This window comes from Zingiber officinale, chromosome 4B (genome assembly GCF_018446385.1).
Source record: "Zingiber officinale cultivar Zhangliang chromosome 4B, Zo_v1.1, whole genome shotgun sequence".
NCBI classification, from domain to species: Eukaryota; Viridiplantae; Streptophyta; class Magnoliopsida; order Zingiberales; family Zingiberaceae; genus Zingiber; species Zingiber officinale.
Genome location: NC_055993.1, coordinates 10,822,758 through 10,835,269, shown reverse-complemented (window position 1 = coordinate 10,835,269; position 12,512 = coordinate 10,822,758). Strand labels below are relative to the sequence as shown.

At 40.4% G+C, this 12,512-nt stretch overlaps 4 protein-coding genes across 4 annotated transcripts; 1 reads left to right on the top strand and 3 right to left on the bottom strand.

Moving 5' to 3' along the window:
• Window positions 1-627: 627 nt before the first annotated feature.
• LOC121978102 (zinc finger MYM-type protein 1-like) lies at window positions 628-3,037 on the bottom strand. The gene is made up of 3 exons (XM_042530483.1): window positions 2,734-3,037; window positions 1,251-2,465; window positions 628-1,142 (listed from the first exon to the last, which is right to left on the bottom strand). The coding sequence occupies exons 1-3, from the start codon at window positions 3,035-3,037 to the stop codon at window positions 628-630; spliced, it is 2,034 nt and encodes a 677-aa protein (XP_042386417.1).
• Window positions 3,038-4,499: 1,462 nt separating this feature from the next.
• LOC121974701 (3-phosphoshikimate 1-carboxyvinyltransferase 2-like) lies at window positions 4,500-8,812 on the top strand. The gene is made up of 8 exons (XM_042525874.1): window positions 4,500-4,878; window positions 5,201-5,445; window positions 5,527-5,680; window positions 7,491-7,705; window positions 7,795-7,912; window positions 8,008-8,218; window positions 8,327-8,388; window positions 8,465-8,812. Exons 1-8 carry the CDS (start codon window positions 4,546-4,548, stop codon window positions 8,681-8,683), a joined length of 1,557 nt encoding a protein of 518 aa, XP_042381808.1. The 5' UTR covers window positions 4,500-4,545; the 3' UTR covers window positions 8,684-8,812.
• A 103-nt stretch (window positions 8,813-8,915) lies between these two features.
• On the bottom strand, window positions 8,916-9,759 carry LOC121974702. Its single transcript, XM_042525875.1, has 2 exons — window positions 9,375-9,759; window positions 8,916-9,288 (listed from the first exon to the last, which is right to left on the bottom strand). The coding sequence occupies exons 1-2, from the start codon at window positions 9,411-9,413 to the stop codon at window positions 8,989-8,991; spliced, it is 339 nt and encodes a 112-aa protein (XP_042381809.1). The 5' UTR covers window positions 9,414-9,759; the 3' UTR covers window positions 8,916-8,988.
• A 177-nt stretch (window positions 9,760-9,936) lies between these two features.
• On the bottom strand, window positions 9,937-12,212 carry LOC121974700 (ACT domain-containing protein ACR8-like). Its single transcript, XM_042525872.1, has 6 exons — window positions 11,836-12,212; window positions 11,698-11,743; window positions 11,419-11,601; window positions 10,759-11,331; window positions 10,562-10,666; window positions 9,937-10,470 (listed from the first exon to the last, which is right to left on the bottom strand). Exons 1-6 carry the CDS (start codon window positions 11,895-11,897, stop codon window positions 10,105-10,107), a joined length of 1,335 nt encoding a protein of 444 aa, XP_042381806.1. The 5' UTR covers window positions 11,898-12,212; the 3' UTR covers window positions 9,937-10,104.
• Between the last annotated feature and the right edge of the window lie 300 nt (window positions 12,213-12,512).

Here is a 12,512-nt window from a genome sequence, read left to right as displayed (position 1 = left end):
TCTGATCGATCGGAGCATCATCCAAAATAGCACAAGGAAAAGTTAACCTCAAAATAGCACAAGGAAAAGTTAACCATTTAGAGGTTAAATGAGCTCCAAGCCGATTGAAGGCCTCTCTAAGATGATAAAATCGACTAAAAAATTGACTCGACTAAGAATAATATATGGAAAAAATAAAAATAAATACCTAATTTGATAATTTATAAATTAATATATGTAATTTGATAATTTTAAAATCTGACCTCTATATAAAAACGGTTGATTTATTACAGGAGGATTGATTAAAAAGAGATTTAATATTATTTTTAAAAAATTGAAAAAATCCTTTTTTTAGTTAATTGTTAACTGTAGTCTATCTTTCCTAACAGGATATTTCATTAGTTATTTAATTCTTTATGTAATTTATATCCCGCCGGACTAACGCACCGCTTTGATGCGCAGGGCCGTACCTGAGTTTTCGTAGGACTGAGTCGAAGTTTCAAAATTAGGCCCTGCAATCAATTTTTCTTAATCAAAAGTATTCTTTATTAAGACCTACAAAATACAAAGCAAAATATTAATTTGAAATTGTATATACAATATATGTAATTTAGTTAAACAATAATAAATTATAGATATTACCAATACTCACTTAAATATAACACGTCTTGTCGTTTTTGATGCAAAAATATCAATTAAGCATGAGTAATCAAGATATTCCACAATTTTCTTCTCAATTGATAGCATGGCCATCCCGTTCAATCTTTCTTCTGACATAGTTGATCGAAGATAATTTTTGATCAATTTCAACTTCGAGAAACTTCTTTCGGCAGTTACAACTGTAACTAGTATAGTCAACAAAATTCTGTAAGCAATATAAGCATTCGGATAACAGTCATCCACATCTTTGAGATGATTCAACACGTCTATTGCTCTTTTTGCTTCTGTTGGTAAAGAATGCTTCAAAAGAGTTAACTCCATGAATAACGCATGTCCATCAATATCAGAATTGTCATTATGCTTTAAACATTGTTCAAGATTTTCACAAGATCTTAACAAATTATCATCATCAACACACTTTAATTTCTCCAAACTGAATAAAAATCCAAAAGTTTCTTCATATTTTTTAAATTGTTCAAACCGGCTTTGTAGAGAAGAATACCCTTGATTAATCAAAAAGAGAAAGTAGTTAACTCTGAAAGATTCCTCCGCTGATTGTGTTACCTCATTTGTAACAATTTCATCAAACTATTTTTTTCTTCTAATAATACGTTTTTCCTTGAATGAAGCTTCAATTTCCAATTCATTTGCCATTTGTTTAGCTTCATTAACAACCTTTTCAAATCCATGTGCTCTATATTCTTCAAAATTCAACATAAGACCCTTTATATGTTTAATAGCAACATCAATATCTACATCTTCAGCTTGAAGAATCTTGCTTACAATATTTACTGAATGCAACAACTTATACCAAATTACCAAACCAACCAAGAATTCAAAATTTTCAAGATCATGTGTTGCTAAAGACTCAGCCTCACTCTTTCCTGTTGGATCATCACCTATGTCTGCTAAGTCAAGTAAAGCATCCCTTATCTTTGAAATTTGTTCTTTTATCGGTCTCACACTTTCAACGTGACTTTCCCAACGGGTTTGTGACAATGGCTTAAGTGTTAAACCTTCCACGTGATGTTTGAAAATTTTCCATCGCTTGGTAGAAGATGAGAACAATTTATATATCCGTTGTATTACTCCAAAAAATAACATAGCTTGAGGACAACAATTTGCAATATCACATAATGCCAAATTTAGGCTGTGACATCCACAAGGAGTATAGAAAGCTCTAGGGTTAATATCTAATAATCTTCTCTGCACTCCATTATGTTTTCCTTTCATATTTGATCCATTGTCATATCCTTGGCCTCTTATATCATCAAGATTAAGTCCAAGATTTTTCAACACAATTTTTAACTCAGTAAAAAGTCCATATCCTGATGTATCATCTACCTTCAAAAATTCAACCCAATATTCTTCTATAACTGCAGAGCTTGCTGAATCATCCACACAACGTATTACAAGGGACATTTGTTTCTCATGACCTGCATCTGGAGTACAATCTAGTATAACTGCATAATATTTGGCCTTTTTAACTTTTGCAATGATTGATTTTTTCACTTCATGTGCTAGCATCTGTATCAACTCATTTTGGATTTTAGGACCAAGATATGTATAATGAGCTTCCCTTGATTGTATCCGACAAATGTGTTCTTTCATTATTGGATCAAACTCCGCTATCATTTCAATCATTTGCAAAAAGTTGCCATTGTTTTCAGCATAAATTTTCTCATAATCTCCTCGAAATGCCAAGTTGTTTTTTGCCAATCTATGCACAATAGCAATTATCCTCTTTAATAGTTGTCTCCAATGCTCCTTCTCTTTGTTGATTTCTACTTGTATGCTATCATCAATTGTCTTATTTTTTTTCCAACCTTTTCTCCAATTCAATCCAATTAATCATACAATTAATATGTTCCTTACTTGCTTCATGATTTTTCAGACTATGACTCAAGTTATGTCAATCTTTGTACCCTTCATTAGCCAATTGACCAATTTTGTACATGGTACTTTGAGTTTTGAATAATTTGCAACAGAAGCAAAATACTTTGTCGGAAGAAATTGAATACACAAGCCACTTTCTATCTTTTTTTTCGCCATTAGGTAGTAATCTCTTGTAATGTGATGCATCAAAATGCTTACCATTATTGTCTTTAGGAAACAAAACACCATCAACTCTACTTGAACCCCTTTCAACTAAAAAATCCCGAATATTTTGATCAATCTTATCCCAATTTTCTGGATCATCAATATTAAGTGGAAACAAAGTCTCTTGATTTTCAGATTGATTATTAACCACATTCACATCATCTTCATCATTCGATTCATTTACATTGAGGGTTTGAATCAATTCTATATCCAAAGATTGATCAAGTTCTTCAACATGAATGTTGTTTTCATTCTCTTGTTCCACATTCGTTGGATTATCAATTGTTTCTTCTACCATCATTCTCTTGTTACTAGAAAAATATTTATCAATATCTCCTGCTTGACTTTGAATTAATGCTTCTTCCTTTTGCTTTCTCTTTCTTTTCTGATAGTCAGATAGATGTTTGGGATTGGGAGCCATTAATTATATATTTTACCTAAAAAATGTGTAAGAATTATCAAAATATTAAAACTCTTATAGTCTTATGTTGTCCAAATTTTTCTAAGGAATTACATTAACTACAAGAAAAACCCATCTCAAGGGAAGAATTTCCAATTTGATATTTTTGCCTATATTATGCTCCCCTTAGTTAACTGTAACCAAATATACAAGATATAAACAAGATTCCAATTCTTACTAATGATCTTAATTATCAAGACAAAATAAAAAAAAAATCCAGCGGCATTGAAAGATACAAATGGAAGCTTTAATCTTGTGTCTCATACCTTATCGAACCTTAGGTAAAGAGAAATGGAAGCTTTAATCTTTAATCTTGTGCCAGATAAATGGAAGGCTTCAGCAAAATCTGTAAAGAGAAATGGAAGCTCTAGTCCATCATTGGCGAAATCTGATTTATTGTCTTGGCTGAAGCAAAATCCCAGATAGCAAAATCCAAACACAACAAATTCAGCGACAAATTCTAATTTCTGCAATAAGTAAAGAGAAATAGGGTTATAACATTAAAACCCCAGATTGAAACATCATCAAATTCAAACCCACTAGAGAAGATGTGGAGGAGAAGACAGAAGAGACCGCAATAATAAGGGGAGGAGAAGCATCACAGGTGGCTTCGTGGAACAACGGCGAGTCGACGACGCGGAACGACAGCAGCAGTGCGGACCGACGGCGACGACGGGGAAGTGAAAAATCGAGAACATGTGGAAGAAAAAGGGAAAATAGGGTTCAACTTATTATTTTATACTTTTATATAAAGTTTTTAAAATTATAATTAAGTCCTTGTAGCTCGATTATTACAAAGACCCATTATTGTGCTCCAACTATTGTGCCCCCTAAGATGATGGGCCCTGAGACAATTGACTCTTGGGACTGTGCTCAGGTCCGGCCCTGTTGATGCGGTAGGTTGCAAAATGGTGGAACCGCCATGCGGCTCCCTAAGTCTGACCCCACATATATTTAGAAGGGATAAATTATGATTAAATTGGACAGGAGGGATGACTAAGGTCGAATAGAATTTAAAATACAGTAGATTGAGATTTTACGTCTATGTGTAATTGATTATCCTTGATATCTGAATATCCGTTGCAAATGTCTGACACCCTTCCAGGTGATAGCCCGTGGGAGCCGCTTTGATGCGGTAGGTGACTAGATAGATGGAGGTTGGTAATAGGAGGACACGACTATTACACGATTTAGTATACGAATTAGATCCATCGGTGTACAATAGTTCAGGACGAGTTAAGGTAATGAGTCACGAATAGCGGCATCACTTACGCCGCGGCCCGCTGCGTTTATTTCACCACTTGTTCATCTTCTTTCGCCCAAATCTTTGGGCGGAGAGAGAGATCATGGCGCAGGCAACAATGGCGAAGGTATTGGTGGTGAACCCTACGCTGTCGTTGTATCATTCAGGCGGATCTCGCAAGCCGTTGCCCGTTCCTTCTTCCATTTGTGCCAGAGCAATAGCCATGCACGAGCCTCTCCCTTGTTTGAGGGCGGTGAATAGCAGTACTAAGTGGACTCCTCTTCGAGTATCGGCCTCCGTCGCAGTGGCCGCTGAAAAACCGTCGGCAGCATCGGAGATCGTGCTTCAACCGATTAAGGATATTTCTGGAACTGTTAAACTCCCTGGATCGAAGTCTTTGTCGAATCGAATTCTTCTTCTTGCTGCCCTCTCCGAGGTGAGTTGATTGGTTTAGAGGTTGAATCTTCTGTTCGGCTTGGGCACTGCTTCGGCGAGTTTTGGGGAAAAGATAAAATTTTGTTCGTCATCTTAATTGAAATTTATTTTAGTCCGAGTGATTTCTTTTTAGAATTAATTGATTCGTTGCTTCTCTGAATTTCAGCAATGGATAAAATGAGGAAATAGAATTGGATACGAACAATTTCAAGTATTATTTCGTGAATACCAAAATTTGGTCCGTCCGTCGGTCGACTCAATCATTTTTTGCGCGCTCTGCTTTTATCTAACTTGTTTTCTGATCCACTGTCATTTTCAATCAGGGAACAACTGTGGTGGACAACTTGTTGAACAGTGATGACGTTCGTTATATGCTTGCTGCACTGAAAACCCTTGGCGTTTCTGTGGAGGATGATACTGAAACTAAGCGATCAATTGTTGTTGGGTGCGGCGGGCAGTTCCCGGTGAGCGAAGCTTCTAACGAGGAAGTCCAACTCTTCCTGGGAAATGCTGGCACAGCAATGCGGCCATTAACTGCAGCTGTGGCAGCTGTTGGTGGAAATGCAAGGTTTCTAATGCTTTGCTCTAGTTTAAAAGGAAAAAAAAATCTTCATTTTGCTTTATTGTAACACTGCCTCTCTTTGTTTAGTTATGTACTTGATGGGGTTCCTAGAATGAGGGAAAGACCGATAGGAGACTTGGTTGATGGCTTGAAGCAGCTTGGTGCAGATGCTGATTGTTTCATGGGCACCAATTGTCCTCCTGTCCGTGTGAACGCAAAGGGAGGCCTTCCTGGGGGCAAGGTTTGTCGTTCTTTATCACAAACCTTTTTTCCTGCTTCTAGTTTACACTGCCCATTGCATTTTCTCTTATTTGTTTCGCACATTCAGCTACTGGCTGACTAGAATAATTGGGATTTTTTTGACACGATACATGATTTCTCCATGAACCAACAGACATATATTAGTTATTTACCATTTAATTGAGTAAATATTTTGCCTATACTCAATGTTCACAGTGCACTAATGAAATAATGCTATTATGTGATATATAGGAATCCTAAATAGAGCCAGTATATCTAATCTAATCACGGTTTCTGCACATCAAAGTGTTCTTAATTGTTAAGTTAAACTATTACACTAGTTTCTATCTTCAAAAATTTAGTGGGTATGTAGATTTTACTTCCCTAAGTATCTCTTTTTTTGAAATGACAAGAATTTGTGCTTGCCTATGGAAAAGTGGAGAGAAGGGTGAAAGGAAAGCATACGGCATATCTTCTTTCAAAAGGCAATCAATTAAAGAAACAATTCACATATGTACATAAAAAAAATTCTATCTTAGGAGTTTGTCTGAATTAAACACTAGACACCTTTTATGGCTTTTATATCTCAGCATTTTGCTTTGGATTTTTATGTTGTTTACATAGAATTACAATTGTTGATGTGTGGTATATTCTTACAGTAATTCTCTCCAAATTAGTACAGTAACTTTGATATGCTCAATTGCATTGGAATTAAGGTTGATCAATTGGCCTAACCATTGGTTATATACTCTTAACATCTGTTGAAATTGGGCGAAATAATCTTAACACCATGATAACATGCCAGAACTATGCATCACATTGTCTGATGGAGACTGATATACAATATGCATGACATTTCATCTGCAGTCCAACTAAATCATAATCTCTCCTATATTGAACCTCATTTATCTATTGCACAGAACAAAAAGACATGAAATCCAACTAGTTCTCATGCAATGTCATTAATCAACAATATTTTGCTCCATGAATTCTGTAACAATGTAAGATATCAAGGTAAGAATGTGTTATACTTATCTTCCTGTTTGTGAGACTCTTCAGCTTTATGTGTTAACTACAGATATCTTTTCTGCTTTTTAATCATGTAGTATATTTTAATTAGAATGCTATACAAACTACATGAGCATGTGGGTCAGTGGAACAATAAGAAATACTTCTTTTCAATCTGGTGACTGGGTCAGTGAAACAATAAGATTTCTTGATGCGTAAGCTCTTACAATGATTTTTTCTTTATGGAACAATGTGCTGATCAAGTCAATCCTATTTCTTATCATAAACTTCAATCTGATATTTTTTTATTAACTAATCTGTAATAGGGTGAATTTAGTGGACAAAGCTGTTTCCAGGTCCCATTATCACCACATAATTTTTGTCAGTTTGTTCTCATGCTTGACTATATTATTATGACAGTATATTTACAGTGCATAGAGTTCCGTGGAGAGTTAAGATTCATGCAGCTGATCCCATGTAGTGAGGATTAATACAATTTGATGATGATTGGGAAGACATAATTACATTGTGTGACAATGGATCAATTTAGGAAACTGACTTAACAGCTGCAGTGCGTAAATCATTGTGTAATCCATCACTTATTATTGTGACATCCATGAAAAAGAATGCATATACTAAACCAATATCTGGACAATTAATTGGGTTGTATATGTTTTCGGTTCTTCAACAATGAACATGCAAGCTAAGCTATATGCTTCTACATTTCACATTTCGTTTTCTGTTGTCTTTTTCTGATACTGATTTATTTATGGTGCCTTCTATTCCTTCATCATTTTCTTTAGGTGAAACTCTCCGGATCCATTAGCAGTCAGTATTTGTCTGCTTTGCTCATGGCAGCTCCCTTAGCACGAGGAGATGTTGAGATCGAGATCATTGATAAGCTCATTTCCATTCCGTATGTAGAAATGACTTTGAAATTGATGGAACGCTTTGGAGTGAAGGTGGTGCATTCTGATAATTGGGAGAGATTCTTCATCAAGGGTGCTCAGAAGTACAAGTAAGTTTGAAATTTTTATATCAATTACATTGACTTCACTAAACTAATTGATGAAAATGTTACCGTCATTTGGGTCTTGCCTATGGTAGGTCTCCTGGAAACGCATATGTAGAAGGTGATGCATCAAGTGCTAGTTATTTCTTAGCAGGTGCCGCGGTCACAGGTGGCACCGTCACTGTAGAAGGTTGTGGAACATCCAGTTTACAGGTGCCTTAAGGTTCAGAGTATATTTATATCCTCTAGCATCTAGAAGCCATGTTGTTTCTCTTTTCACTTAGCTTTCATTTTTTCCTTAAACGTAGGGCGATGTTAAGTTTGCCGAAGTTCTTGAAAAAATGGGAGCAAAAGTTTCATGGACAGATAATAGTGTAACCGTTACTGGTCCACCACGGGATTCTTCGAAGAAGAAACATTTGCATGGCATTGATGTCGACATGAACAAGATGCCTGATGTAGCAATGACCCTTGCTGTTGTTGCCCTATTTGCGGATGGACCTACATCCATAAGAGATGGTTAGTCTCAGATATTGCGCTACTCAGCTGATACACAATGGAGGCTTGCTTAAATTTGTTGTTATTATCTAATCTCACTGAACTAAATTTTTCCTTCTAAATTATCAGTGGCTTCATGGAGAGTAAAGGAAACTGAGAGGATGATAGCCATCTGTACAGAACTTCGAAAGGTTTATTGATGTTAGTTTTTCTTCTTGCTCAGATACCTTGTGTCTTTTCTAAAAAATCATTCTTTACATGTATCAGCTGGGAGCAACAGTGAAAGAAGGTCCTGATTACTGCATCATTACTCCCCCAGAAAAGTTGAATGTCACTTCTGTCGATACTTACGACGACCACAGGATGGCGATGGCGTTCTCTATAGCAGCCTGCGGTGATGTTCCTGTAACTATCAATGACCCAGGTTGCACGCGCAAGACCTTCCCTGACTTTTTCGATGTCCTGCAAAGATTTACAAAGCACTAAGCTGAACCTCCTGGACAGAGGTGAGGATTTTCAGTATCTGCCGATGAACCAATAGTTCTGGCTAAGAATAATTGAATGAACATATGTTCGAATGATTGTTCGTAGAAAATGCGTTGGTATTTCTGCTCACGACCTGATATCTGTTATCATGATTGGTTTTATGAGAACTCAGGAATTTACTGATCAGAATCAATAGCATCGATATGATGTAACCACAGCCCTTATCTTTTTCCATTGAACCAACTTCCCCTTCCCAACCCATCCAGCCCTGCCGCGCGATTGAGGGTTGAAAACAGAGGTTTAATTTACAGAGCATGAAAGAACAGAACATGAACAAAGGCTGCCTGCAACCCTGCGGCCATGACGTGGAACAAATAAAGAAACCATCTTCCACTCCCACTTGCACAGTGGATGAGGTTGATACAGGCAGCAAATTGAGCAGCACGCAGCGGTGCCCTAGCATTTCTTGAGACACAAGTTATACAAGCTTCACTTTTCCCACTGTAACGCTCTGCTTTGGCTGCTACCGAGACCCATGTTAAGGCATCTCCGCCACTGTAGATTCCTAATTCCTCCCGAGAAAGATCGCTGATAAGATATGGTTCCTGGAAAGTCATCTGCATTAACAATTAGATCATAACAAGCAAAAAAGAATAAATTAATCAAAAGTATACAGAGTTTGGGAGGCCACCAGCTCAGCTGAGACTGGAAGCGACGTGCCGGCGTGCATCGCGGCGGGTCGAGCGCTGTCTTTTTCGTCGGTCGTCTGTCAAATGCAGACGTCGCGTTTCATGCGTTGGGAGCAGCAGAGGAACCAGCAACGTGGTGACAAATGGAAGAGAAGAAAGAAGAAGAGCTTGTCCCTTCTGCATGCTTTTAGTCGGCGATCGATCAGTGGGCACCGGCGGATAGCAAAGTTCATCGAGCATTGTGACGGTCAATTCCATTCACATGCTCCACCATAGATCTAATGAACAAAGGAGGGTAGATCTGATGTCAAGAAGTCCCAACCACATTGTTCTTTTCCAACTTGAGTTTGTTGATTCCGTCTCTTTTGAATATTAATTTAAATGCGCAATTAGGCAGGCAACCTACTTCCTTGATGTGATCTCCACTATTAACAGGAATATTTAGGTGAGCAGAAAGAATCATAATGTCAAATTTCGGGTGAGAGATTCTCCACAAGATGTGAGAACAACAAATTTAGGAACAAGTTCTTTAAGTCAAATGCCAATATGCTAAATACCAATTACTTATGTACAAAGAATGTCAAATCCTCGGTTAAACAATAAACTCGCAGAAAACCAATCACAATCCACCACCCTCAGCTCTGCTTTACCTACTATGTGCAGATCAATTCAAGTAATGGATTCAATATACAGAGTAGACACGCACACACAAAAAAATGGCCAGCAATAGAGCTACGAAAAGGATTTGATCAATCCTAAATTATACAAATTCCTCCAGAATAGATTGCCCAAGTAGAACAGCCCGATGCCGACGCCACCCAAACCCTGCGCCCCCTCACGTTCCTCTTGGCGGTGGAACTGCGGCCGTTGCTCCTCGACTATGAGGCAATCGGGTATTAACCTTTGCCGCACGTCGTCGATGACCCCTGGTCCCGCAGGTTGCCCGGCGGCGTCCGTCACGTAGATCACGCACGAAATCATATCTCCCTTGGATGACACATCCGCTCTTGTGACCAGCAAACCGTTCTCTCGAAGTGTTCGAGTTACTTCAGAGAGGAGCCCTGGGCGATCCTCCATGTAGAGTTCTAGCCTTTGCCCCTGTTCAGTTCCCTCTAGCTTTAGTTAATGAACAAGGAAGGAATCAAATTAAAGTTTTTTTATGTAGTTTTTTCCCCCCCTTTTTGGTCACCTTTATTGATCTCCTCTCGATGGCTGCTTGCAAGCATTGAACCATTCTTTGCCTCTCTGCTTCGGAGCTGATTGGGCTACCATCTTTGTGCCGTATGTAGAATTCCTGAATTGATTCCACGAATATAATTAGATGAAGTAGCGAGAAAGATGAAAACTTTTTTTGGTCGATTAATGATAATTTGGTAAAGTTGAGACCTGATGAGCAATGTGGCCATCTATGTCGATGGTGCCATGGAACACGACGTATTCCATATCTGTGAGAGTGCACACCACGTCGAAAAGGAGCTTCGGGCGATCGAGACACTGCACGGTAACGACGGAGTACCCTTTTTCGATCCAGTTTTGGACAGAGATGGATGGTGATGAAGAAGACAGTGTGGTGCGCTCGTAGTCACGGTCAGCGAACATCATTTGGTGAAGGCGGCGATCGGGATGGGCGATGGTAGCAGCCGAGATGACAATCCTGGCGCCGTAGACGCCGCCGTCTCCCTTCAGGACATGGAGGAGGCGGGATTCCATATGACGGATTCTGGGGGAGTCGTAGTCGATACAGTCGCCGGAGAGCTCATCGTGGATGGAAATAAGGCACGCGATCCGACCGTTGTGGGTCCACACCTTCGCGTCGACTACGCCGCATCCAAGGTCGGTGAGCACCGCGAATACCTCTGAGAGGAGGCCCGGCCGGTCGGCGCCGGTGAGCTCGAGGGCGGTAAAGCCCTCGCCGCTGGCAATGGGTCGCAAGTGGTGGTCCTCCTCCGTCTCCAAAGACTGCATTTTTAACAGCAGATTAGGAAATGCCAACACAATGGCCAAGTTTTAGGCCGGAGCGGTAGAAGAAACAAGGAGGATCAAGACCTGCTCGAGGTAAGAGATGACGCTGTCGTCGGTGAGCTTGCGGCCGAACTGGTCGGTGACGTGGAAGACGTCCATGAACCAGCGGCCGTCAGAGGAGATGTAGGCCTTCTCGATGGAGAGGTTGAGGTCGGTAAGGACCTGCACGGCTTCGAGGAGGATGCCATGCTTCCTAGCGCTGTCAACCTACGATTCCATGCCCGGCGGCCGGCGTGAGACCAAGAAGAGATCTAGGAGAGAGGAACCTACCAATTGTTTTTTTTTTAAATCTTTTTCACTTACCTTCACGAGAGTCGCGGTGGGGCAAACGGCATTGTCGATCGCAACCCTGCAACACAGAGCGCGGAAGAAGAGGAGTCAATACAGGGCAAGGAAAGAAACACATTTTTGCAGAAGAAAGCAGAGATCCATTTGAATCACCTGGGAGTGTCCATCCGGATAAGGAGCTTCTCGTACTCATTCAAACACGCCGGCCAAGCCATATGTTCTTCTTCCTCTCCGGTATACCTCTGCTCAGTTCAAGGAAGCAGAACCCAAGATCCTCTGCTCCTTTCCTCAGCCTTTGCGCTTTAAATCTCCCCTGCGTTCCTATCTGCGCAGCTGCTTCGAAATCCCCGCGGCGATGGCGACAACGACAACGAATATAGCGGCGGAAACGACTCCGAGGATCTTGCTCTCGTCTCCTCTCAAACAATGAGATATTTTTTGTTGCGGTATCACTTAGGAAGGATCGCCCGTAACCTCTGCGTCGGAACAAAACAAAGACACGGCGGTGGAGGCACGGCCAGCCGCAGCGGTGCGGCATTTTTAAAGAGGGACGCGGGCAGCTGGAGGTACGGTGTCACGCGCCGTGGGGCCCGCGACGACGGGCGCCAGCTACTGGCCTGGAGGGAAGGGGCAGCTCCTACCCGCCGCCCGAGCCGAGTCAAAACCCGCCTGACCGAAGCGTGCCGGGCAGTGGGTCCCGCTGGGACACGTCGGCGAGATCTTTGCTTCGCTTTTGGTCGAAGACTACATGGGTCGTGGTCGGAGGTGGCGCTCGTCTGCCGATGCCGGAAGGAATGTGTACGGCCTGCAACGTGCTTCCATGTCCACTC